At 37.8% G+C, this 27,629-nt stretch overlaps 2 protein-coding genes across 2 annotated transcripts; both read right to left on the reverse strand.

Moving 5' to 3' along the window:
• Window positions 1-9,570: 9,570 nt before the first annotated feature.
• Window positions 9,571-10,383, reverse strand: LOC129779435 (cuticle protein 7-like). Its single transcript, XM_055786913.1, has 2 exons — window positions 10,325-10,383; window positions 9,571-10,251 (listed from the first exon to the last, which is right to left on the reverse strand). Exons 1-2 carry the CDS (start codon window positions 10,334-10,336, stop codon window positions 9,571-9,573), a joined length of 693 nt encoding a protein of 230 aa, XP_055642888.1. The 5' UTR covers window positions 10,337-10,383.
• A 7,789-nt stretch (window positions 10,384-18,172) lies between these two features.
• On the reverse strand, window positions 18,173-18,970 carry LOC129778795 (larval cuticle protein A2B-like). Its single transcript, XM_055785904.1, has 2 exons — window positions 18,843-18,970; window positions 18,173-18,782 (listed from the first exon to the last, which is right to left on the reverse strand). The coding sequence occupies exons 1-2, from the start codon at window positions 18,852-18,854 to the stop codon at window positions 18,309-18,311; spliced, it is 486 nt and encodes a 161-aa protein (XP_055641879.1). The 5' UTR covers window positions 18,855-18,970; the 3' UTR covers window positions 18,173-18,308.
• Between the last annotated feature and the right edge of the window lie 8,659 nt (window positions 18,971-27,629).

Consider the following 27,629-nt stretch of genomic DNA (forward strand, 5'->3'; position numbering starts at 1 on the left):
TTGTCAGTTACAGATAGTAAGGATGTTATCTTGTTGTAAATAAGTGTAAATAAATTAATTTAATCAATGCAGTAAACACACATGTTTTATCAATTAACAATGTTTTGTATCTTTGATGTAACTTTGCAGAATTTACATAGAACAGTAACAGTACTTTCAAGAAAGGCTTGGAGCAAAAAAGGTTGTTTTTTTAAATAGCTCTGCTAATAAGCTTTAAAATTCATAGTGTGTCAATTTAGTGCCGGGCCTCAAACGACATCATATCGAAAAAGGATAATTGTTTCACCGAACGTTTACTGGAGAATAATATCTCAGAGTTTTGACACATTCGATGGCCAGAATATGAGTTACAGGTCACGGATTGTGCGTCATGTTCTTGAGTGTTCCCTACATCATCCTCCGAATTCAACAGATTTGACACCTTATGACTTAAGTCTTTTTCCAAAAATTAAGGAAAAAATCAAAGGACATATTTGACGATATCAAGGTTGTCCTAAAGCCTTTGAGTGGAGCATCGAACGTCATTTCTCAAATAAGCTAAAGCACGCATCTGAATCGCTATTGAATTGATTTTAGAAATCGTTTTGAATTGCTTTAAGTCATAAAATCAACAAACATTTAAATAATTTCAAAGTTAATGCACACTAAGGACTGGAGGCAGAAAAAAATGCATTACATTAAACAGCTGTAACTCCCAAACCAATGCACAATGGTCCAGGAAGTGCATTTAAGTGGAAATTAGCAATTGAAACTCGACAGTTATTCTCTAGACAAAAACTGTCTTCGACAAAGTTGTTACATATGATTGAGCGCTCATTTTTATGTTATCAAGAATAGGGTAACTAAAATTATCGATGAAAAAAAATCTAACTTTCTTATCTCTATAGATAAAGATAAACATAGTTTGACAATATTGTTGTCCTAGTTATTTGAGACATCTTTGTAGAACATAGTTTTTCCCTATCTCTTGCAATAACCGATATAGCGCCTTTTTTCTAAGTTGCATTAGGGTCACCATGAAAAAAAAAACGGTTTTTTGCACTAACTATTATATTTCAAATTCCACATAGAAATTGTCTTCGGAAGACTTTTAGAGCTTACTAATACAAATATTCTGCGATGCAGAACCTGTCAATATCTCAACTTCACCCAAAGTTATTGATATTTCTTCCCAAAAAATACGCTTTTTTTAATTGTTTGTCATTCTTTCTGGGGCAAACATAAACAAAGTTTATTGACAGCATTTAAAAGAGCTTATTTCACTCACATGATGTGTGATTTTCAACACTATGTTATTTTTTGTATTTGAGTAAATCAAAATTGAAATCATAAGTTTTTGGGTAAAAAAAACAAAAATAACTTTAAGTAGGATTAAGATATGGACAAGTTCTGCATCGCAAAATGTTGATATTGATAAGCTCTGAAAGTCATACGAAGACAATTTTAATGTAGAATTTGAAGTATGAACGTTAAAGCAACAAACCCGTTTTTTCATGGTCACCCTAATGCAACTTAGAAAAAAAGCGTTAAATCGATTATATTAAAAGATAGAGAAAAGCTTTGTTCTACAAAGTTGTTTAAAATAACTGGGGCTACAACATTGTCGAACTATGTTTATCTCTATCTATAAAGATAAGAAAGTTAGATTTTTTTATTACATCGACGAATTTGGTCACCCTATTTTTGATAACATAAAAATGAGCGCTTTATCATACGTAACAACTTTCTTGAAGACAGTTTTTGTCTAAAGAACAAATATCTCCCACAAAGTTGTTTTTAGCGCTTTCTATCTAAGTTGCATTAGGGTAACCATGGAAAAACGGTTTTTTTTTTTTGCTTTGGCTTTTATATTTCAAATTCTACATCAAAACTGTTTTTGTACGACTTTTAGAGCTTATCAATGCCAACATTTTGCGATGCAGAACTTGAATCCTAATCCTACTTTAGGAGATTGATGTTTTTTACCCAAAAACTCATGATTTCAACATTTTTTATGTTTGCCCCAGAAAGAATGACAAGCAAATGAAAAGAGTGTGTTTTTTGGGAAAAAATATCAATAACTTTGAGTGAAATTGAGATGCTGAGTTGAGTTGAGATGAGATGTGCATCACAAAATATTTGTATTAGTAAGTTGTGAAAGCCTTCTGAGGGCAGTTTGTATAGAATTTGAAATATAAAAGTTAGAGCAATATAACAGTTTCTTTCATGGTGACCCTAATGCAACTTAGAAAAAAGGCGCTATATAAGTTATTTGAAGAGATAGAAACAAAAACTTTGTTCTACAAAGATATCTCAAATAACTGGAATTGCAACATTGTTGATCTTTGTTTACCTCTATCTATAGAGATGAGAAAGTTAGATTTTTTATTTCATCGAAAATTTTGGTCACCCTATTTTTGATAACATAAAAATGAGCGCTCTATCGTTTGTAACAACTTTGTTGAAGACAGTTTTTGTCTAGAGAATAACTGTCGAGCTCTAAATGCTAATTTCCACTTGAACACATCTCCTAGACCCTTGTGCAGTGGTCACAAATGAATTGCTATTGGCACTAAAACTACAAATCACCTGCCAAACCAGAAACTTTAGCTTCTATGACTTTTTTTTTGTTTTGAATATTTCATTGACATCTTGTCGTTTCATCACTGGATAAAATTCCTGGCCGGGGAGTTGAGAAAGTCACACAAAACATAAGTTTCGTCGTCCATAATACAGTTTTTTTTTTCTCAAAAAATCTTATTTTAACTTTTTTGTCCATTGTTTAGCTTCTATACTTTGTCTTGCGTTTCGATCAGGAGTTGTCTGAACTTTGAATGTCTGCACTGGTTTTTATTCGCCAAACTGTTCTCTCACATTAGAGAGTCCAGTATTTCTCTGTAAGCAAGCTTCTACTTTCTTCACAGTTTCTGGATATTTAAATCCCTTCTTCGGACCCAAACTAGCATTCCTGTTAACATTTAAGTTGTATTTGAACGTTTTAATCACTCTTGACACAGTACTTTGGTTCACTTAAGCTTTATTTGCGATTGTTTGTTGGGATCACCACGGACTTTGTTGAAATGATCTAATTAGAAATTCGCGTCTTCTCCCTTCTTATGACATTTTGCTACTCATTGCTCACATACCAATAAAAGTCAGAAATTCTCTAACGAAAAAATCTCTTCAGTCCGTTCTCAATTCAGTCTCATACTTTTCGAGATAGATCGAGATTTGAAGTTATGCATTTTTTTCTACCTCAGTCCTTACTAGTTTACCGAACGTGTAACTATCAACTAATTACAACATTCCTCGCTAACAACTTGATGGAGCTGGATGTGCTATTCATCACTCTTCAAACATTGTTCTCGAAGTTTTTTTTTCTCTTCTCCCCAACAAGTTGGTTTTTTTTTTATCGTGTGTTCTGTGGTGAATTAGTGCCCAAAGTGCCCAAAGCAGCCAGAACCGAGGAAGCAGCGCCTCTACAGTGGTCTGGATCGGCGTCTGTAGTGAATCAATAACAATAACGGCATCGTCAACACGTGGTTGACGCTCAGTTGAGTACAACAATAACTTCAGCTATTGTGTTGTCTCCGTAGCGCGTGACTTTTGTATCTCCCTTAATAGGGTAACAGAGCGCATATCGGAACAACAAATTTATGTGATTATTTTTATTTTATTTAAGTTTTTTTTTATTTTTTTTTACAAGTTAGATAAAAAAATTGTAATAATCGTTCGTTCTAAGAATGGAGGAGGGTGGGGGTCTAGACATGGACATTTCAGACTCCCCCTCGCTTGCTCAAGCAGGGTGTAGTAAGTCCCTTAAACGGACTCCTATGCCCGAAGATTCTTCTTCTGGGGACGAGTCAACTCACACTACCAAGCCCCCCTCCAAAAAAAAGATTGCAAACCTTTCCCCTGATTCCTCCAATACTTCCACCCAATCATCGACATCCCTTCCCCCCTCTGATGTTACTGTCCCCACTCAAACCTTGTCCTCGAATTCCTCTCCTATTGTATCCGCTCCCCGTGTCAGGGTTTATCCGGACGATGCGCCTGGCGCTGGTCCTTGGGTTGTTTTTTTCCGGCCCAAACCTAATGGTAAAGCCTTGAGGGTCGTACAGATTATGACAGATCTGAAAAGATACACCTCTGTTTCCGAAATTTGCAAAGTAAGACCGAACAAATTGCGAGTTGTCGTGACTAACCGAAAGGACGCGAACGATATTGTTGCTGATAAGCATTTCATCCTCGAATATCGAGTTTTTATTCCCTCCCATAACGTAGAAATTGGGGGCGTTATATCTGAAACGGGTCTGACGTGCAAAACTATAGAAAGTATGGGAGTTGGTAGGTTCAAGAGGCTTCCTTCGATGGAAGTCAAAATCTTGGAATGTCGCCAACTTGGAAAAGTTACCCAGGAAGGAGTAGAAAAGAAATTTACGCCGTACGACTCGTTTCGAGTCACTTTTGCTGGTGCCGCCCTCCCTGACTACGTTATGGTGGACAAATTGAGGCTGCCGGTGCGACTCTTCGTGCCAAAGCCCATGACTTGCAACAAATGCAAGTCAGTTGGTCATACAGCAGCTTATTGCGCCAACAAGGAGCGCTGTGCCACTTGCGGAGAGCAACATGAGGGGAAATCCTGCAGTGCGACTGAGCATAAGTGTCCATATTGCGGGGGATCCCCACACGTGCTCTCAGCTTGTGAAACTTACAAGAGTCGCTGGGATAAACAAAAGCGCTCTTTGAAGGTACGCTCGAAACGCACTTTCGCGGATATTTTAAAGGGCGCTCCCCCACTGGCTCAACAACAACCATTACCAACAAACAATGTCTTTGCTTCACTGCCAGTTGACGAATTGGAAGCGGATACAGCTAACGAGGGCACACCGTTTATTTTCAAAGGGAATTCCCGGCGCAAAAATGTGTCCACTCCCAAAGTTCAACGACAAGTCCCATCGGTGGTACCCCATGTTAGCTTGCCTAAAATATCGAGTGCAGCGGACAAAATCAGGTTCCTCCTGGCTTCCGTGGGAATAGTTCACCTTCGAACGACCCAGCACTCGAGGGGACATCAAAAACCCCAACTGTCCCTATTTTTCCGTCCAGCTCAACTTCCCAATCGGGATTTATAAAGTTGTCTGACCTTTTGGATCAAATCTTCATGTGTTTTAATGTTTCCGATTCCATCAGAACCATTGTCATCTCAATGCTTCCAGTATTAAAGACAATTTTGCAACAATTGATGCAAACATGGCCCCTCCTTGCAATGATTATCTCTCTTGATGTCTAATTCAAATAGAGAGGTCGGAGATATCACTGTTTTACAGTGGAATTGTCGTAGTCTCATCCCTAAATTGGATACATTCAAATTTTTAATTCATAACTTCAATTGTGATGTTTTCGCTCTGTCCGAAACTTGGTTTTCTTCGCGAGATGATATCTCTTTCCACGATTTTAATATTATACGCTTGGACCGTGATGATAGATACGGAGGGGTGCTATTGGGGATCAATAAGTGCCACTCATTTTTTAGAATTGACCTTCCACCTATTGGAGGGATCGAAGCTGTTGCTTGTCATGCAAACATCAGAGGCAAAGACCTCTGTATTGTCAGCTTGTATTGGCCTCCGAGAGCTACAGTTAGCCGCAAGCAACTTATTGACATGTGCTCACTCCTTCCTGAGCCACGATTGATCTTGGGAGACTTCAACTCTCATGGAACTGCCTGGGGGGAACAGTACGACGACAATCGTTCATTGTTGATATATGACCTTTGTAACAACTTCAATATGACCGTTTTGAACACTGGGGAAACAACACGTGTGCCTAAACCTCCTGCTAACCCAAGTGCTCTCGACCTCTCGCTTTGCTCGAATTCACTATCGTTAGATTGCAAGTGGAATGTAATACAGGATCCCAACGGTAGTGATCACTTGCCAATCAAAATTTCCATCACCATTGGGTCGAATTCTTCTGAATCTATAAACATGGCATATGACCTCACAAGACACATTGACTGGAAAAAATATGCGGACGCGATTACTCTAGCCATCAATTCCAGAGATGGTTTACCTCCATTGGAGGAGTATAACTTCCTTTCTCGTTTGATCTATGACAGCGCGGTTCGCGCTCAAACGAAACCCATCCCAGGTTCCACCATTTACCGAAGGCCTCCCAATCCATGGTGGGATAGCCAATGTTCAAAGCTTTATGTAGAAAAATCGAATGCATTCAAAGCTTTTCGGAAACGAGGAACCATTGACAATTTTCAAACGTATTTAGACCTTGAAAATCAATTTAAAAACTTGATCAAAGGTAAAAAACGTGCTTATTGGTGAAATTTCGTGGGAGGTTTATCACGAGAAACGTCAATGAAAAAATTATGGAAAGTGGCTCGAAACATGAGAAATCGCTCTTCATCGAATGAAAGCGAGGAACATTCACATCGATGGATTTTTAATTTTGCGCGAAAGGTTTGTCCCGATTTCGCTCCCGTGCAAAGAATTGTTCGAGATATACCACAAGATAGGTGCGATCTTGATTCCGAGTTTTCGATGGTAGAATTCTCTCTTGCTCTCCTTTCAAGTAACAATTCGGCTCCAGGATCGGATAGAATTAAGTTCAACTTGTTGAAAAACCTCCCCGATGTGGCCAAACATCGCTTGTTGAATTTATTCAATAAGTTTCTGGAGCATAATGTTGTTCCGGATGATTGGAGACAAGTACGAGTTATAGCTATTCAAAAACCCGGAAAACCCGCGTCCGACTTCAATTCGTACCGCCCAATAGCAATGCTGTCTTGTATACGGAAATTGTTGGAGAAAATGATCTTGTTTCGCCTTGATCGATGGGTTGAAACGAATGGCCTACTCTCAGATACACAATATGGGTTCCGCAGGGGCAAGGGGACGAATGATTGTCTTGCGTTGCTTTCTTCAGAAATTCAAATGGCTTACGCCGAAAAAAAAAACAAATGGCTTCAGTATTCTTGGACATAAAGGGGGCCTTTGATTCTGTTTCAATAGAGGTTTTGTCAGACAAATTACACTCTCGGGGTCTGCCGCCTCTATTGAATAATATGTTATATAACTTGCTTTGTGAGAAACATTTGAACTTTTCTCACGGAGATTCGGCAGTAATTCGGGTCTCTTACATGGGCCTCCCCCAGGGCTCATGTTTAAGCCCCCTTATGTACAACTTCTACGTAAGCGACATTGACAATTGCCTTACACAAAATTGCAGCCTAAGACAACTTGCAGATGATGGAGTGGTGTCTGTCGTAGGATCAAACGAATCCGACCTGCAAGAACCCTTACAAGATACGTTGAACAATTTTTCAACCTGGGCCATTGGGCTAGGGATCGAATTCTCCACGGAGAAAACAGAGATGGTGGTTTTTTCTAGGAAGCATAAGCCAGCAAAACCAAAGCTTCAACTTTTGGGTAAAACGATCACTCATGCTATGTCATTCAAGTATCTTGGGGTCTGGTTCGACTCCAAATGTACTTGGGGGGCCCATATTAGGTATCTGAGTAAAAAATGTCAACAAATAATAAACTTTCTCCGTACAATTACCGGCACCTGGTGGGGAGCCCATCCCGAAGATCTTATAATGTTGTATCGAACAACTATTCTCTCAGTGATGGAGTATGGCAGTTTCTGTTTTCAATCAGCTGCCAAAACACACTTAATTAAACTCGAGCGAATTCAGTATCTTTGTCTCCGTATTGCGTTGGGATGTATGCCCTCAACGCATACCATGAGCCTCGAGGTTTTGGCAGGCGTACTCCCACTAAAAGATCGCTTCAATTTATTATCTCTTCGGTTCCTCATCCGGTGTAAGGTTATGAACACATTGGTGATCGGAAATTTTGAGCAGCTGATCGAGCTAAATTTTCATTCTGGATTCATGAGCTCATATCATGAATTCGTCTCCATGCAGGTTGATCCTTCTTCGTATATTCCCAACCGTGTTTGTTTTCCTGACTACATCAATTCCTCTGTGCATTTTGATCTGTCCATGAAGCAAGATATCCATGGATATTCAGATTACCAACGATCGAGGATCGCTCCAACGATCTTCGATTCAAAGTATGGGGGTATCAATTGTGATAATATGTACTTTACTGATGGGTCCACTATAAACGAGTCCACAGGATTTGGAGTGTTCAACGAAAATTTTAGCACCTCACACAGTCTTCAGAATCCTTGCTCAGTGTATATTGCTGAATTGGCAGCGATATACTATGCGCTGGACAGCGTCGCCTCACGACCTGTTGAACACTATTACATTGTAACGGATAGTCTTAGCTCTGTCGAAGCTATCCGTTCAGTGAGGCCGGAAAAGCACTCGCCGTACTTCCTTGAGAGAATACGAGAAATTTTGAGTGCTTTATCCAGACGCTGTTATGTCATTACCTTTGTCTGGGTCCCTTCACATTGCTCAATTCCGGGTAATGAGAGGGCTGACTCATTAGCAAAGGTAGGTGCGATTGAAGGCGACATTTACCAGCGTCAAATCGCCTTCAATGAATTTTTTTCTTTAGTCCGTAAAAATACCATCGCTAACTGGCAACGCAAATGGAACGAAGATGAATTGGGCCGGTGGTTTCACTCGATTAACCCTAAGGTTAGCCTCAAACCGTGGTTCAAAAGTCTGGACTTGAGTCGGGACTTTATTCGCACCTTCTCCCGACTCATGTCCAATCACTGTTCGTTAGATGCGCTTCTCTTTCGTTTCTATCTTGCCAGCAACAATCTCTGCGTCTGTGGTCAAGGTTATCACGACATCGAGCATGTTGTTTGGTCGTGCGAGGTGTATCTTGTCGCCAGATCGAATTTAGAAAACTCCCTTCGGGCCCGAGGAAGACAGCCCAATGTGCCGGTGAGAGATGTGTTGGCTCGGTTAGACCTTGATTACATGACCCAAATATATGTTTTCCTTAAAGCTATCGATCTTCGTATGTGATTGTACCTATCTCCTTATACCCTCCTTTTCATCCATTGCGAGCAATAGGCCCCCTTGGTATAAACAGTAAAATAAGTTGAAATGTAAATATACAATAGATATACGAATAGATTTAAGAATCGAGTGTGATCATCAACATTGTAACAGTTCCCTTATATCCCATCCCTTTCCTGAAAGATGTCATCCTCTAAACTCGAGTAAACCGCGAGTAATCGGTTTTCCACCTTACTAACCATAGTGTTAGGAAAATTATTTATGTATAGTTTTAAAACATATATTTAAGAATTCGGCTCCTTTAAACTAATGTAACTGAGCCTGTAAAAATAAACGATTTATATAAAAAAAAAACTAATTACAACCTATTTTCCCGCACAAAATACAGCAAAAACTACTAATCGTAATCATGGTGAACTGTTTACAAGATCCTGTATCCGCCGGAAACGAAGTGCCTTCTACACACTAGTAGCTTCGGCCTATGAGGAATATTGGAAAGAGAACATATTCAAATCATGTTTCATGTTTTTATTATTATCTATGCAAATATTTACAATTAGTTAACATTTCGGTCATTAAACTTCATTCAAGTGAGCGTAATTACTTTTTACTACAAATTTATCAATTTAGTAGTGGTAGTTGGCGGAGTGTCCACTGAATTGAACATGGTTCAGGGTTTCGTGCTGTGGGGCATACGCCACTTTGGCGACGGTTGGAAGGGCAATCTTAGCAACTGGGGCACTGATGAGCTTGACTGGAGCTGGTTGGTAATGATGAATTGGAGCTTGATGAATGTGAACCTGGGCAGGGGCTGGCTGGTAATGATGAACCGGAGCTTGGGCAAGTACCTTCACTGGGGCAACGATCTTGGCAACAGGGGCAACCGCCTTCACAATTTTGTGTCCCTCTAGAGGCTCACGACGGACAACGGCGTTGAAGCCACTGTGTCCATCAACGCTGTACTCAACGATACGACGGTGTCCATCGGCATCGACTAGAGTGTAGTATCCCTTGACACTGTCCCCGTGACGCTCCTCATGCTGGCTCTTGATGTCTCCGGTGTGATCATCGTGCACTTCATAGGCGAACTGATACTCAGCTGGGGCATCAGGGTATTCAACGTGCTTCACAGCCTTAACCAGAGTTGGCTGGACAGTCTTAATCAAAGTTGGTTGAATTGTTTTCACCAAAGCCGGCTGAATGGTCTTCAGCAAGGCAGGTTGAGCGTGATACTGTGGCTGCTGATAGTAATTCGATTCATAATGCTGTGCAGCGGCGACAGCAAGAAAAGCGAACAAGACTACAAACTAAAAGGAACAAATTAGCGATAATTCTTAATTTGACGTTGTTTATCTCGACACGATTTAAAATGAAACTTACTTTGAATGCCATTTTTATGCAAATCTACTCTTTGATCGAATGAGTGGCGAATGAAAACTGTGATAGTTAAAACAAAATTTCGGGTATATATAGCAGAAAGAGTGCAAATTATTAGTTTGTTACCTTGGTTTATTCCTTCATCGGTGATTATTTCAAATTGTGTCACATAAAATAGTTCAATATGTCCCACTCCTTTTTCAAGAGTACAATATCACCGAGCTCGTAAACGAGTCACATATAATAGAAATTCCATATCTAAAAAGTCCACTTTGCCACACCTATTTCGCTGCAGGGTATTCTTCAGAAGTTGACCTAGCGATCGACCGCTCCTGCTCCTTATTTGTACATAATTCAGAAATTGGGCGGTCAGTTCGATACGCTGCTGGGTGGCAACACAATGTTGTCTTATTTTCTTGCACTACAAATGTCGACAAATGTATCAGCCGTTTTTGATAGCCGAAGCAAGTCGTTAATTTAAATTCCCATTTGTTGTTACTGTGCAAAAGTTTTGTTGATTCTCACCTGGTCCAAAATAGTCCTAAAATCATTGATATAACCAATATAATGGCGAACAAAACTTCCATTTAATCAAACAGCTTCATGGCTGATCAACGGAGTGCATCGGAGAATATCTTATCGATTTATAATCATGATGTTTATCAGTGAAATTTAATTTTATCAAATGCCAGAGAAACAGTTACCAACTGTATGAAAAAAGTATGAGTATGAGATTTCGTACTTTTTTAAACTATAAAATAGTTTTTTGTGCGATTATATAGTACTAAAATGTAGTGTTCCATTATATATTTCCAACAAGATTGTTTTGTAATTACCGCTACAATAATTGTGGCTGACATGATCCATTCTGGTGCTACCGTGGCCGGGTGGCTGCCGTGACAAATATCATGTCAGGGGTTCAGTTTCGATTCCTGCTCTGGCCGGGAGATTTTTCGTTGAAGAAAGTTCTTCCGAAAGCTTAGAGACGTGATGTCATAAAATCTAGGCAGCCCGCTCATTAGTTCGAATCATGAAGTGAACTGTTAAATTAGCCGTGGTAGCTGGATGCTTACATTTGTTAAATCAACAACGCTATACGAGAGAGTGTAATTCTGATTCTATCTCTGCTTATAAGAGGAAACAAGTTTCAATATGGAACATGTGGGGAAGGAGTCTGATGCTCGCATGATTGACACTACATACTAGGGATTAATAACCGAAACAATGAAATCAAGAAAACAATTCTAGACACTTTCAAGTCAGAGTAGAGCTACTCAAAACGGCCACTAATGATCTTTATGGGATCATTCAAATATTCAAATACAGGGCGGACTCGATTATATACAGTTCCTTTCACTGTATATAATCGAATCCTGCATATAATCGAGGCAAAAAAAATAATGTTTTATTCGTTTTTTTGCATGTATTTTTCGTTTTCTGAATATAAAAGAGGAATTTGATTTTTAATTCATCCCCTTAAAGTCAGAAAACACCCTTCTCATATGAAAAAAATAATTTTATCCAGATTCACTCAGGAGGTGATAGAGAATCATATTTGATGAAAAAAAAACCTTCTACGCGTGTGTTCGAATTTCACCAATGACAGAGTTATGAAACTTTTTTTGTTTTGGACTATGTTGCTCTACATTAAAAAGTACGCTACAGAAGACGATTCTGTTGCTTTCATTTGAAAGATGAGAAAATTTAGTACAGGATGTAGTAGTGAACACCTAAATTAGTGGATTTTAATCACATTTTGGAGGTGAAAAACTTAAAAGTTAGTAATTTTAATGTGTTATTATTAATTTTACCCCAAAAAGTTATATTGAAATAGATTATTTCTATCAATCAAATTAAAGCTCTCTAACTGCTCTACAATTTGTTCTTTGACATCCATCTTCTATCTTTCTTAATTTGGCTGCAATATCGATATTTACAATTCCAAGTGAAAATTCAAGCATAATCTTCAAAAATCACGATTTTTACCCCACTGTACATGTAATAGTCACTTAAATTTCACCTTAACGTTGAAAGGTAACATTTCTTCCTGAAATAAGTCATATTTGAAATATAAAAAAAATATTTTTTTCAAACTGTATATAGTCGAGTCCAAAATTGTATATAATCGATGTAATGCTTGATTGTGGACTTCTGTTTCATCAAAAAAATCAAAAATCACATACTGCTATTGACTACCAACATTTATGTTTCACATATGCAGCAATTGAATTTCTTATAAAAATCAGGACAAAAGATAGCTATATCACTTCATTCTAAAAAGGTGTCTTTTGCCCAGAATATTTTGAGAATCCCTGGTATGCTACTATCAATTTATGCAAGGTTGGTCCAGGATATCATGATATGATATTTGGTAATGTAAAAATGCAAATAAAGAATTTAACTGGCTGCTGATTTTGAGGATCGAGAGGGTATACTCACGCATATAAGATTATGAGTAGTCGCGATCTTGATATATGTATGTCTTCTTTAGAAGCTTGCTACACTTCCTCGAATGCACTTGCCCATTCTCCTTTCCCTTTCCTATACATAAGCAGAACTTAGCACCCAACACCAGCTACATGGACTTCCCAAGAGAGCACTAATGGTCATAGGATACTTGATATACATCACCTGGCTATAAAGTTACTACAACCCCCGGCAAAAAATGTTTCGGACAACGTGCAACGAAGGCGAAATGCTATTTTTATCTAAATATATTTCTGTAGTCATAGATTTATTTGACTTAGGCTTAAGCACAAGTCTAAATAGTTGTGATCTACATAAATTTAAATTTATGTAGATCACAACTATTTAGACTTGTGTTTAAAAATGACTCCTTGTCATCATTGATAAATGATAAATGATGACTTCGTCTGTCTGTCCTTGTTAAATAAACAGAAAAAGGGGTAGAAATGGCTTTAATGGTATTTTTGTGTACATTTTTGAATAGAACAGATTTCGGTTTCTACCACGTTATCTCATCTAACCCGTTTAAAGGATACAGGTTCATACAGGAAACAGTTCTTTAGGGCTTTCATTTGATTGATCAAAAGAGAAAAAAATACAGATTTTGATCAATGAAAAAAAAAATTAAATGTAATTACTACACACATTCACAGTCCTATGTCAAGATCCCGCCCATGCCGCTAGGATCAAACCCAAGACTTTTTTTTGTTTCAGACCAAAAACACAGATTTTATTATGGCAACCCTGGTCAGGAATAATAAAGAAGTTCAATAGCTCCGTCATTGTTGAAATTCGACCTTAGATGCATAGAAGGTTTTTTTTATCAAATTGAACGTCTATCACTTACTGAGAGATTCTGGATACATTATTTTTTGACGTAGGATTACGTCTTTCGGGAACATATTGGGATACAAATTTGAAAAACGAAAATAGAGCACATCGTGAAAATTGTCCAATTTCAAACACTTATTGCTCAATCGTTTCATGATGGATTGTTGAGATTTTTGTGTCAATCTATTTCGGCACTCCATAACAATTTTGTAAATTGAATAAAATTATATATGTCATGAAACTAACCATCGAAAAATTGGAAAATCTCAACCTCTCATGTACTTCCAATTATTGGTCAGTTATTTCCTGATGGATTTTCTAGACATTTGCATCAATCGATCTGAATACTACATAACAATTCATCACAATTGATAATATATTAATATCATATGAAACTAACTAGCAAACAATAAAAATCTCTCCAAACGGAAATACCTCTTTCTGATTGGTCGAAATTGAAGATACGGAGAAATCGGCACATCAAAGTAGAGAGAACATTTGTTCCCACCGAAGTGTATTCCCTAACAGAGACATCTAAACCAAGCTGCCTGGGGGAAATCGGCATTGCAATTACATGGTAAGGTAAGGTATTGCATTATAGAGACTTTAAACTTTTTCAGTTCATTCATCTCTAGCCTTGAGAAAGGCCCTTTGAAAACTCTACTCTACTCCAGCGCTACCACCTCCACCCTCTTGCCTTGAGAAAGGCACTCCATCCCTCGCCGTCCAGCTCGTCCAGTAACGATGTTGTACAGTCGGTGTCCACGCAAGATGATGTGTGCAATTACATGAAAGTAAGGGGAGCTTTTGTTTTCACCGACATGTATTCCCTAACAGAGATTTCAAATCCAAGGTGTCTGGGGGAATGCATGTAGATACCCTCGAGGTCGATAGTTTAACTAACGGCGATGAATGAGTGTTTTTTATTTTCGTTCCAATAAAAATCTTTCGATGGATTAATTGAAGAATGATATTTCAATGAACTGAATAGAACTTATGTTTGATAGAATATAAATAACATTTAAATTTGGAACTTTTATGTTGTTTGCTTCATGAAATTTCATATCAATGACCGATTTCAATGTCCAATTGAAATTCGCATTGATGCATTTGGCATCGTATTCCGTTGGGTTTAAAGCGAAAATGGAAATGGGTTGAGTAAACACTCTGAAAGTAAAAATTATAAATGAAATTACCTTTTCCATTTCAAATATATTTTCTCTATAAAAAATTAAACTTTTTTTCTGGTGAGAAAACTTGATAATTGTGTTCGATAATGATAATTATCTTATATTACATTGATGAGGTTTTTTTTCTTTATTTCATCCATACATAACACAGGAGCCACTTCGTCTAGGGTCACAGAGTGCGGCTTTCATCATTTCATTTCACTTAGGCATCTTTTATCGTGATACGCACCATCAAATTACTAATCACCATCTTTCTATCATTAGTACTCGGTTATAAGTGGAGTGGAGGTGGAGGTTGGTGGAGTGAACAAATAATGCCTAGCAATCAGACAAAACGGCCCTTTTCAGGGCCACCAATTCACTATCGAAGAGTTAAACAATGTAATTTTTCAAACATATCCAAAACCAGCATGTAACAGATAGCCTAATGGAATCCTACGTCAACTATGCGGTCGTGTCTCGGACACAACCCTCCTGTGACTTCTTTTTCATGTAAGAAAGATTTTTTCTGACTTTTGAAGGTTGAATCATGAATTAAATACATCTTTCATATTGACAAAACTAAAAATACATTCATAAAACAAATTAAAAACAAAAATTTGACTCGATAATGGTGAAAAGAAATCGGAGACTGTATATAATTGAGTTCGCCCTCTACAGCCATTCCATGCCAAACCGATATAGTGGCTTACAGATTTTCATGAAAAAGGGGTAGGTTTGTTCCATATCGCAAAATATTAGACCCATATTTTTTTTGATCTTCTTTGAAATAATATAACACTAGCGTAATATAACAGCCATTCCATGCCAACCTGATATAATGGTTCTCAGATTTTCGTGGAAAGTGGAAATTCTGTTCTTTAACGCAAATAATTAGACCCGCATTTTTAATTTTTTTTTTGTTAGGGTGACCATTTCCATTTTTAGGTGGTCCGAAAAATCAAATTTTTCCAGAACTTTTTTTTAAAATTCATAACTTAATAATTCACTTAGTAGCTCTACTTAGCCGATTTAGATGATCAACATATCAAATTAAAGCCGATTAGCTTATCTTTTACCACCCACCAGAGTTGCCAGAGTTGCACAAAATTTGAATTTTGTTTTCGTTATTATCGATTGTATTTGTTTTTTTATAGTTTTCATGGTCTCGGAACCAAAGGCGCTATATTTTTTATATTTTTTGGAAAGCTGAGAATTTTTTACATAAAGTATCTCGAAACCAGAGAAGCGCTTTTTTTGTTTTTGAGTTATAATTTTTCAAAGTTACCCGATGGTTCAAAAAATCATTTTTCATTTTATTTTTCCAAAAATAGTTTTTTTCAAAAATTTATTTCTTTTGAACTACAAAACCGATTCAGATGATCGACATATCAAATTGAAGCCTTTCAGCTAGCCTTTTGTGAAAAATAACACACTTGCCAATTAATTGGATTATAGTCACATACATACAGCCTAGTCGCATAGAAATATTGAGCGAAGACTGAAAATATGTTAACTTTGAAAAATCATAACTTAAAAACGAAAAATAACATCTCTCTGGTATTCTTGTGAAAAATCCTCAGCTTTCAGAAAAAAATATAAAAAAATATGGCGCCCTTGGTCCCGAAACGATGTAAGCTATAGAAAAACAAATATAATCAATAACTACGAAAACAAAATGCATTTTCATTCAGAGTGTAAAATTTTTTCAAACAAGACTAGCTCATTGGGCTTTAATTTGATATTTCGATCATCTTAATCGGTCCAATAGATCAAAAGTTATATTTTTTTTGTAGTGAAAAAAATGGAAAAAAATGATATTTTGGACTTTGAAAAATCATAACTCAAAACCAAAAAACGCCTCCCTGGTTTAGAGATATGTTATGTGAAAAACCTCCAGGTTTCCAGAAAAAATATCAAAAAATATAGCGCCTTTGGTTCCGAAAATCTGAGAACCACTATATCGGTTTGGCACGGAATGGCTTATAACACAAAAATTTAATCCTAGACTATCATGTTATACGTAGAACCTTGAATCAATTTCAATTTAGATATAGCACCATCTATTTCTAAACCATGTAAACTATAAAAAACAAGCACATACGAAAACAAAACCCATAATTTATGAGAGTGTAATATTTTTTTCAAAGAAAGTAACAATTTAGATGATTCATTTTTACATGTTTCTACAAGCATTTCAACCAGATCGATCCAACAGATTCGGAACAAAAACATACCACAAGTTTCAGAGAGAGCATCCACGCACTCAGCTACCAAGTGCATAATGATATATAAAAAAAATATAAAATAAAAAAATAAAAAAAAATAAAAAATCTTCAAATATTCCTTATGCAATCACCAAAATGTCTCAACACCTAGTTATTTTTCGACCTTCCAGAGTCGATAACAAAATATCAATTTAATTGAAAAAAAATTTAAACAAAAACAGGAACAGTGACGGTGACAAAAAAGTGCACATTTCGATAAACGTTATGCTATCGATAAGTTTTCTCTCGATTGTTCATATTTTTACATTTTAGCATATTTTGAAGCAAACAGCCTAATTTGTACACGTCATCAAATTTTATTCAGTTGAATAAATGGAGATCGTAGTGATTCCGAAAGCAATTCGCTTGTGTATCAGAAAATTGCTAGTTTGTGTCGTGCAGAATGGTGAATCGTACAGTATCCGCAAGGCAGGGGTTGAGTAAATTCTTCAGAAACTGAAAACACTCGAAGAGTAAAACCAATGCGAGAACGAACACCATAATCATACATGAAGTCAAGCAGACCTCAAAGGTAATTGTCCGCGTTTCCGGTCGAACCGTTCGTCGCTGCGGATTCGTGTGTTGGGCAGATCGGGTAAGGAGCTTCTGGAGCGCTATATCCATGGCACGGCCAAGGCCGTTGTTTTAGCTATGGATGATACTCAATAGTTCTCAGTATATAGCGGCTGTTCAACAAAATGGTTTCCGGTTCCGAATTCCACAATTCACGGAATGCGGCTCAACCAAATTTCATTCTACTGATAAAAAAAATTACAGCAATATGATAAGGACAGTAATGTGCCTCCAAATACATACAGACTCTTATACTTTTCTACTATAGTCTAGACAAAATAAATCCCTATTGTATTGTAGAGATTTGTGGAAAATGTCGGTGCATTCCTCACGGATGGCTTCGTGAGATACGAGGATAAATAATAATAAGTGATGATTAATGATAATAAACTAATTTTGAATATATTCAACAAATCTTTCCAAAGGTATACAGTTCGTAGATTTTGCTATCAATATTTTGGGTAAAAGTTTGAACAAGTTTAAAATCGTCAGTCTCAAACAGAGTGTAAATAAAATAATATTCTGAAGAATTAGTAAACGAAAAATTAAAAGAAAACTTCTTTATTTACAATAACGATCATATAAATTAGATAATGAGGGTGAGATAGAGTATTAAATGAGGATATGGCAAGTCTTGACATAGATACAAGAAAACGAAAAACGACTCAAATTTCGAACCACTTAATAGTGCGAGTGCTGTGGGGCAGCGTGACTGTAGTGCACCTGTGGGGCTAGTACCTTGGCCACCGGGATTGGAGCGAGCACCTTAGCAACTGGAGCAACGGTCTTAACGACCTGATGGCCCTCCAATGGTTCGCGGCGAACAACCGCATTAAATCCGTTGTGTTCATCGGCAGTGTAATCCACCACACGACGATGTCCATCGGCATCGATCAGGGTATATTGTCCCTTAACATCATCCCCGTGACGCTCCTCCTGTTGGCTCTTAATATCTCCGGTGTGTTCATCGTGGACAGAATACTGGAACTGATATTCCGCTGGGGTATCTGTGTATTCAACGTGTTTGACTAGAGCTGGCTGAACAGTTTTCACTATAGTTGGCTGGATGGTTTTAATCAGGGCTGGCTGTTGATAATGATGTGGGTCATAGTGTTGAGCACAGGCAACGGCCACCAGGGCGAAAACAGCAATGAACTGTAAAAATTTGAAACCGATTGAAACACAAATCTAACATTACACTGTCACTATCCATACTTTGGAAGCCATTACGAAACTGCAAACCACACTGGGCAGATGTCGAGTAAAAATCGCGGGAAACTTTCTGTTGAAACGACCGAGCTGAACTGTGTCGACCTAGAGTTCAACTATGGTTTATATACACGCGACCTAAGTAACAAATTTTGCAATGGTCAACGGTCATCATTCGGTTGGTCGTGTCATGTCGATAATTTGCGATATATTTTTTCGGCGGCGTATGCAAAAAAAAGCAATGCGTTCCTCCCTCTGAACCTCTTGCGCAGAATGATGCTGTAAAGAAATCTCGAAACCCCGAGGGCAGACCAAATGTTGCAAATATTCGTTTCATTCAGCCACGGCCCTAGAGTTCATTCATGCCGTCATGAGTGGATGGAGCAACTCGGAGGTGGAAGCACATTAGTGCGAAAGGGTATAAATATGATTGAAGCTATTGGTACAGCATGCTACCGATTGAAATGCTGTTCATGCTATATTTCGACAGGAAGTTATTTCGGTTGGATAACTGCAGATTGGGTTAGCGAGAATTGACCTGATTACTAAGATAGTAATAGTGTAAAAAGAATTGGAGCAATCTTTTAGCGAAAATTGTTCCACGAACAGTAGGGTGAATATTGTTTAAATAATATTGCCAATCACTTACTTTAATTACGCTTTATGAAAAATACCTTCCGAGCATAAAAGTAATTAAATCAACCAATCAGCCACGTTTGCTCATAAATTGAAATCTTCATTATTTCATTGATTATTTTTTACGGCAAATCGTTGGGCAGCATGGTGGTAATACGAACATATTGACGTGATATTGTGTAAGGGTTTTTTAAACGGTTTTATTTAGCTTGACCATTTGTACGTCGTTTGTAACTTTGTAACTTTGTAACTTTGTAACTTTGTAACTTTGTAACTTTTTTTTTTTTATTAATCCGTTTATTTTTACAGGCTCAGTTACATAAGTTTAATGGAGCCAAACTCTTAACTATATTTCAACTAGCATATATCAACATGTTGTTTCCTTAATTCTATGGTTAATGAAATAGGAAACCGATTACTCGCGGTCGACTCGAGTTTAAAAGGGTGACACATTTTCATTAGGAAAAGGATGGGATGTAAGGAGATGTGTGTTTACACTCGCACTCACATTCACATTCACATTCTCATTCACACTGACACTTCATTCTCAATTCTTAAAACTATCCTTACATCTAATATGTATTTACAATTTAACTTATTCTAATGTTAGTAGGAAAGAAACCGATAGATCGTGAAGGACGAAAAGGAGGGGAAAAGGATGTATGAACAATCACACTCGAAGATCGATAGCTTTAAGGAAAACATATATTTGGGACATGTAATCAAGGTCTAACCGAGCCAACACATCTCTCACCGGCACATTGGGCTGTCTTCCTCGGGCCCGAAGGGAGTTTTTTAAATTCGATCTGGCGACCAGATACACCTCGCACGACCAAACAATGTGCTCGATGTCGTGGTAACCATGGCCACAACCGCAGAGATTGCTGTCGGCAAGATTAAAACGAAAAAGCAGCGCGTCTAACGAACAGTGATTGGACATGAGTCGGGAGAAGGTGCGAATAAAGTCCCGATTCAAGTCCAGACTTTTGAACCACGGATTGAGGCTAACCTTAGGGATAATTGAGTGGAGCCACCGTCCTAATTCATCTTCGTTCCATTTGCGTTGCCAGTTAACGATGGTATTTTTACGAACTAAAGAATAAAATTCATTGAAGGCGATTTGACGTGACGCTGATAATTTTCGCCTTCAATTGCACCTACCTTTGCCTACCTAAAATTTGCCATCTGTACTTTACTGATGGGTCCTCTATGAATGAGATTATCACAATTGACACGACCATACTTTGCTTCGAAAATCGTTGGAATTCCATGGATATCCTGCTTCATGGACAGATCAAAATGTACAGAGGAATTGATGTAGTCAGGAAAACAAACACGGTTGGGAATATACGAAGAAGGATCAACCTGCATGGAGACGAATTCATGATATGAGCTCATGAATCCAGAATGAAAATTTAGCTCGATCAGCTGCTCAAAATTTCCGATCACCAATGGGTTCATAAAACTTTGTAACTTTGTAACTTTGTAACTTTGTAACTTTGTAACTTTGTAACTTTGTAACTTTGTAACTTTGTAACTTTGTAACTTTGTAACTTTGTAACTTTGTAACTTTGTAACTATGTAACTTTGTAACTTTGTAACTTTGTAGCTTTGTAACGTTGTAACTTTGTAACTTTGTAACTTTGTAACTTTGTAACTTTGTAACTTTGTAACTTTGTAACTTTGTAACTTTGTAACTTTGTAACTTTGTAACTTTGTAACTTTGTAACTTTGTAACTTTGTAACTTTGTAACTTTGTAACTTTGTAACTTTGTAACTTTGTAACTTTGTAACTTTGTAACTTTGTAACTTTGTAACTTTGTAACTTTGTAACTTTGTAACTTTGTAACTTTGTAACTTTGTAACTATGTAACTTTGTAACTTTGTAACTTTGTAGCTTTGTAACGTTGTAACTTTGTAACTTTGTAACTTTGTAACTTTGTAACTTTGTAACTTTGTAACTTTGTAACTTTGTAACTTTGTAACTTTGTAACTTTGTAACTTTGTAACTTTGTAACTTTGTAACTTTGTAACTTTGTAACTTTGTAACTTTGTAACTTTGTAACTTTGTAACTTTGTAACTTTGTAACTTTGTAACTTTGTAACTTTGTAACTTTGTAACTTTGTAACTTTGTAACTTTGTAACTATGTAACTATGTAACTTTGTAACTTTGTAACTTTGTAACTTTGTAACTTTGTAACTTTGTAACTTTGTAACTTTGTAACTTTGTAACTTTGTAACTTTGTAACTTTGTAACTTTGTAACTTTGTAACTTTGTAACTTTGTAACTTTGTAACTTTGTTACTTTGCCCTAGAATCTAGGGCATTGATGAATGAAGGAAGGGGTATTCAATTATATTAGACATCTTTGTAGAACAAAGTCTCTTGAAATAACCGATATAGCGCCTTTTTTTCTATGTTACGTTAGGGTCACCATGAAAGAAATTGTTTTTTGTTATAACTTTTATATTTCAAATTTTACATACAAACTGTCTTCGAAAGACTTTTAGAGCTTACTAATACGAACATTTTTCGATGCAGAACTTGTCAATATCTCAACTTTTCTCAATGTTATTGATAGTTCTTCTCAAAAAACATGCTCTTTTCATTTGTTTTTCATTCTTTCTGGGGCAAACGTAAACAAAGTTTATTTGCGCCATTTGAAAGAGCACATTTTACTCTACATGATGTGTGATTTTCAAAACTATGTTATGTTTTGTTTTTGAGTAAATTGAAATTAAAATCATGAGGAAAAAAACCATTAATAACTTTGAGTAAAATTAGGATATAGACATGTTTGGCATCGCAAAATATTGGTATCGAAAAGCTCTAAAAGTCGTACGAAGACAGTTTCGGTGTAAAATTTGAAATATAAAAGTTAAAGCAGAAAAACACGTTTTTTCATGGTCACCCTAATGCAACTTAAAAAAAATGCGCTATATCGGTTATTTAAAGAGATAGAGAAAAACTTTGTTCTACAAAGATGTCTCAAATAATTGGAGCTATATCATTGTCGAACTATATTTACCTCTATCTATAAAGATAAGAAAGTTGGATTTTTTATTTCATCGACAATTTTGGTCACCCTAATTTCGACAACATAAAAACGAGCGCTCTATCATGAGTAACAACTTTGTCTAAGACAGTTTTTGTCTAGAGAATAACTGTTTTCATTTCAATTTTGGTCACCCTATTTTTGATAACATAAAAATGAGCGCTCTATCATATGTAACAACTTTGTCTAAGACAGTTTTTGTCTAAACAGTAAATATTTCCGACAAAGTTGTTTTAGCGCCTTCTACCTGAGTTGCATTAAGGTAATTATGAAAAAACCGTTTTTTTTTATTCTAACTTTTATATTTAAAATTCTGCATCAACCAATCTTCGTACGACTTTTATAGCTTATCAATACCAACATTTTGCGATGCGGAACATGTCAATATCTTAATCCTGCTCAAAGTTAATGTTAGGTTTTCATCCAAAAACTCATGATTTCAATTTTAATTTACTCAAACACAAAAAATAACACAGTTTTGAAAATCACATTTTATATAGAGTAAAATATGTTTTTTTTTTCAAATACCGTCAACAAACATTTCTTATGTTTGCCCTAGAAAGAATGACAAACAAATGAAAAGAGCCCATTTTTTTGGGAAGAAATATCAATAACTTTGAGTAAAGTTGAGATATTGACAAGTTCTGCATCAAAAAATGTTTGTGTTAGTAAACTCTAAATGTCTTTCCAAGACAGTTTGCGTGTAAAATTTAAAATATAAAAGTTAGAGCAAAAAAACAGTTTTTTTCATGGTAACACTAACTTAACTTAGAAAAAAGGCGATATATCGGTTAGAGAAAAACTTTGTTCTACAAAGATGTCTCAAATAATTGGAGCTACATCATTGTCGAACTATATTTACCTCTATCTTTAAAGATAAGAAAGTTAGATTTTTTATTTCATCGACAATTTTGGTCATGAGTAACAACTTTGTCTAAGACAGTTTTTGTCTAGAGAATAACTGTCAAGCTCCAATTGCTAATTTCCACAAAAATACATCTCCTGGACCATTGTGCAATGGTTAGACATGAAATGAAGAACAATTCAATGATATTAACCTACTTATTAATACTCAAGATTTTCTAAAATCCCAAAAAAGTATACAGTGATACAAACTCGTAATCGTACTCCATCATGCAGATCTCGTTTCCCTTCTTCTGAAAGTCGAAAACAAGGTTTCGGGACATTCTATTTAGATAAAGTCATAGTGTCATATGACGGTTAAAAAGTTTACTATCTGTTTTCAGAATAATGTTTTTTTTTCTCTGAGAATGGCGAATGTATGTGCTAATGTATGAAAATTGACTCAAACTCATATTCGTACGCTGCTTGAAATCTCAAATCGATTTCGAAGGCGTTGACCAATTTCAGAATTCCATCAAAAGTATGGTATTCCTTGTTCATTGCAACTATGTTTAGCTATCTTTAGCCGTTATCTACGAGTTTTTCGGTGTATTCGGAAGGAATATTCATCCATTTTTTGATCAAGTGGTATTTAAGTTTTTTACTGGGATTGATGTCGGGAGATTGTGGAAGAATATAAATAACTTTTGAGCAATTGTAATGTGACCATGCGCGAACTTTATATGCGTAGGTCATTGTCTTGGTAAAACTTGAATCCTCAATTTCTTCCCATTTTCTTGACACTTTGCTTCATATTTTCCTTCAGGATGTTCAGGTAAATATTCTGATCCATTACCCCATCGATAAAAACCAAAACTTACCCCTCGTGTTTATACGCTATGTTGAACAGCAAGCATGAGAGGCCATCACCTTGCCGAAGTCCCCTGTGGGATACGAATGAACTCGACAGTCCACCCGTAATCCACACACAGCACTGCATACCATCCATCGTAGCTTCAATCAGTCTTATCAGCTTCCCGGGAAAGCCGTTTTCGTCCATAATTTTCCATAGCCCTTCGCGGTCGATGGTATCATACGCTGTTTTGAAATCGATTAACAGATGGTGCGTGGGCAGTCTGTATTCACGGCCTTTCTGGAAGATCTGCCGCAGCTCAAAAATTTGGTCCGTCGTTGACCGTCCTTAAACAAAGCCGGCCTGATAATAATAATTTGAGATAGCACTTTGTAGGCAGCATTGAGGACGGTAATTGCACGATAGTTCTCACCGTTCAGCTTGTCGCCTTTTTTGTAGATCGGGCAGATAACCCAATCTTTCCACTCCTCCAGCAATTGTTCTACATCCCAAATTCTCATAATCAGCCGGTGCAGACAAATGGCCAGCTTCTCCGGGCCCATCTGAATAAGCTCCGCTCCAATCCCATCCCAGCGGATTTCTTGTTCTTCAGGTGGTTGATAGCGTCCCTGACTTCGCGTATCGTGGGAGCTGGCACCTCCTCCACGCTTGTCCCACCGACGAAATTGCTTTCCCCGCCGCCATAGTCTTCTACCTCACCATTCAGTTGTTCTTCGAGGTGCTGCTTCCACCTTTCCGTTACTTCATGATCGTCCGTCAGAATACTCCCATTCTTATCCCGACACATTTCGGCTCGCCGCACAAAGCTTTTGCGGGATGTATTGAGCCTCTGGTAAAACTTTCGCGTTTCCTGAGACCAATGCAGCTGCTCCAACTCTGCATACTCCGCCTTTTCCAGGCAGCTCTTTTCCTCCCGAAAGATTTGGGTACACTGCGTCTTCTTCTGTCGATGTCTTTCCACGTTCTGACGAGTGGCACTGCGCAACTCGGCCGCCTGCGCAGCGTTCTCCTCATCCATCACCCTCCTACATTCATCGTTAAACCACTCGTTCCGCTGAATACGTCCCACGTGCCCGAGTATGTTCTCTACTACGCTGTTGATGGCCGTCATTTCCGGCAAACATCAGGCTGCTTCATCCGCGCAGGGTTCAACCGAGGTGGGCGTCGGTACCGAATGTTGTTCACAACGGCGAGTGTTGGGCACATCTTCACCATCACCAGGAAGTGATCCGAGTCAAAGTTACCTCTCCGATAGGATCTGACATCGATGATATCTGAGAAGTGCCGGCAGTCAATCAGAGCGTAGTCGATTTATGTTTCTGTCTGATTAAGTGACCTCCAGGTATACTTGTGTAGGAGTACTACGTACTACGAATGGCCATGTTCTTGGAGGCGGCAAAGTCAAGAAGTCATAGGCCCATTTCGTTGGTCAGCTGATGTACGCTGAACCCTCCAATTACCGATTTGTATTCCTCCTTCTGGCCAACTTTTTTTTATCCCATCCGTTTTATTTGGCTCATTTAGCGAATCAGCTGTCACAGAGCCGAATTTATTCGTATACATTTTTATCTTAAGATAACTATTGTTGTATATTACACTGTAGCCATTTTTGTTTAGGCGTAAGATTCCTATTCAGTAGCTGTTTAGGCCTAAGAATATTCCAATTCTATCGATACACAACACATGCCGCCTTTTTTCGGCGTTTGAATATTCCTATTGTTCGAATGTTCACAGATGGACTGTTCACAACGGGACTGTTGATATGAGGCTTCCATTGTTGTGTTAGAATTAGCACCAATTACCGATGCAGCAGATCCTAATGTGAACGGTAAGGGACTGGTATTACCGACACATGATGATTGTTGCGTGGACGTAGTAGCTAGAATAACACACAAAGATGGTCAGTTGAGGGGCCCTGAGTTATGAGCTCATAATCGTTCGCTTAGTAGCGGATACGCAACCAATTAGGCTACGAAGACCCCCCTTGACTCCTGGCCAACTTGAGCGTTGAAATCCCCGATGACAATCTTAATATCATGTTTTGGGCAGTGATCGTATTCACGCTCTATCTGCGCGTAAAATTCTTCTTTATCATCATCGGTACTGCCGAGCTGTGCACGTTGATGATGCTAATGTTGAAGAAGGAGCCGATCTGGCGTGGAGGTAACATCCATACTTCTCACGCTCAAGATCACGAGTTCAATTCTCACTCCCGACATTCTTCCAAAATGGAAGGTAAAAGTGACGAACCAGCCAGAAGCGTTGAAAGTCACTATAATACAGAAAAAAAAAAATGTTGAAGAATCGGCCCTTGATTCTCAACCTGCACATTCGAGGGCTGATTGGCCACCACCCAATCACCCGCTTTCGCATCTTTCCCCTCACTACGAAAGCTATGTCCAGCTCGTGTGTGCTGCCGCAGCTCTGGTAGATGGTGTAACCATCCCTAAACGTACGTACCGTTGAGCTCTTCCAGCACACCTCCTGCAGTGCTACGACGTCGAACTTGCGGCTCTTCAATACGACAGAGAGTACTCGAGTGCTTCCTTGGAAGTTGAGAGATCCCAAGTTTCCCAAGTTTCCAATCCATGATCCGTTTTCGTTGCGTGGGTCCGTGCCGATTGTTCCGGTTCGAATTTCCTTGTTAGTTATTCACTACTTGTTCTGTTTTATGGTGGCGGCTTGCAAGGCCCTCGACCAACCCCCTGTCTCGCCGGAGGACCGTCCTGCCAGTACTGTTTAGAGTCCCACACTGACACAAGGACGGCAATTCAGCCGCTCCTAACCTGGAGACGGACGCTCGGGCTCCTCTACCGTCTTGCAATGTTTTTATCGCGCCAGTGCTCGCCTGTCAACAATACTTTGTACAAATATCAGAAGGCCGTGGTACAATGGATGTAATTATTGAGTTCGTTGATGAATTGGTAAGTGAAATTGATAAAAAATAAGATTGTGGGGAACTTAGTTATCGAACTAAAAAAAGCTTTTGACGAAAAAAAGTCACAGGAGGGTTGTGTCCGAGACACGACCGCATAGTTGACGTAGGATTTCGTTAGGCTATCTGTTGATTTAGGATATGTTTGAAGAATTACGTCGTTAAACTCTTTGATAATGATTTGGTGGCCCTGAAAAGGGCCATTTTGTTTAGTTGTTGGGTATTTGTTGGATACACTGCGATTTTATGGAGACGGATTCCTCTGACATGATCAGTTTTGCGGCATGGGCTATATTTTTATATTGCGGGTACCTAGGTTCACGAACACTAAAACACTGAGAAATGAAATGGGAAAGTGTGAACAATAGGAAAGAAAGGAAATTATTGATAACCCCAAGCTTAAGGAGAATAGTTGGATAGTCATTGAGTGGAGAAATTTACAAAATTAC

The sequence above is a fragment of the Toxorhynchites rutilus genome, chromosome 3 (genome assembly GCF_029784135.1).
Source record: "Toxorhynchites rutilus septentrionalis strain SRP chromosome 3, ASM2978413v1, whole genome shotgun sequence".
NCBI lineage: Eukaryota > Metazoa > Arthropoda > Insecta > Diptera > Culicidae > Toxorhynchites > Toxorhynchites rutilus.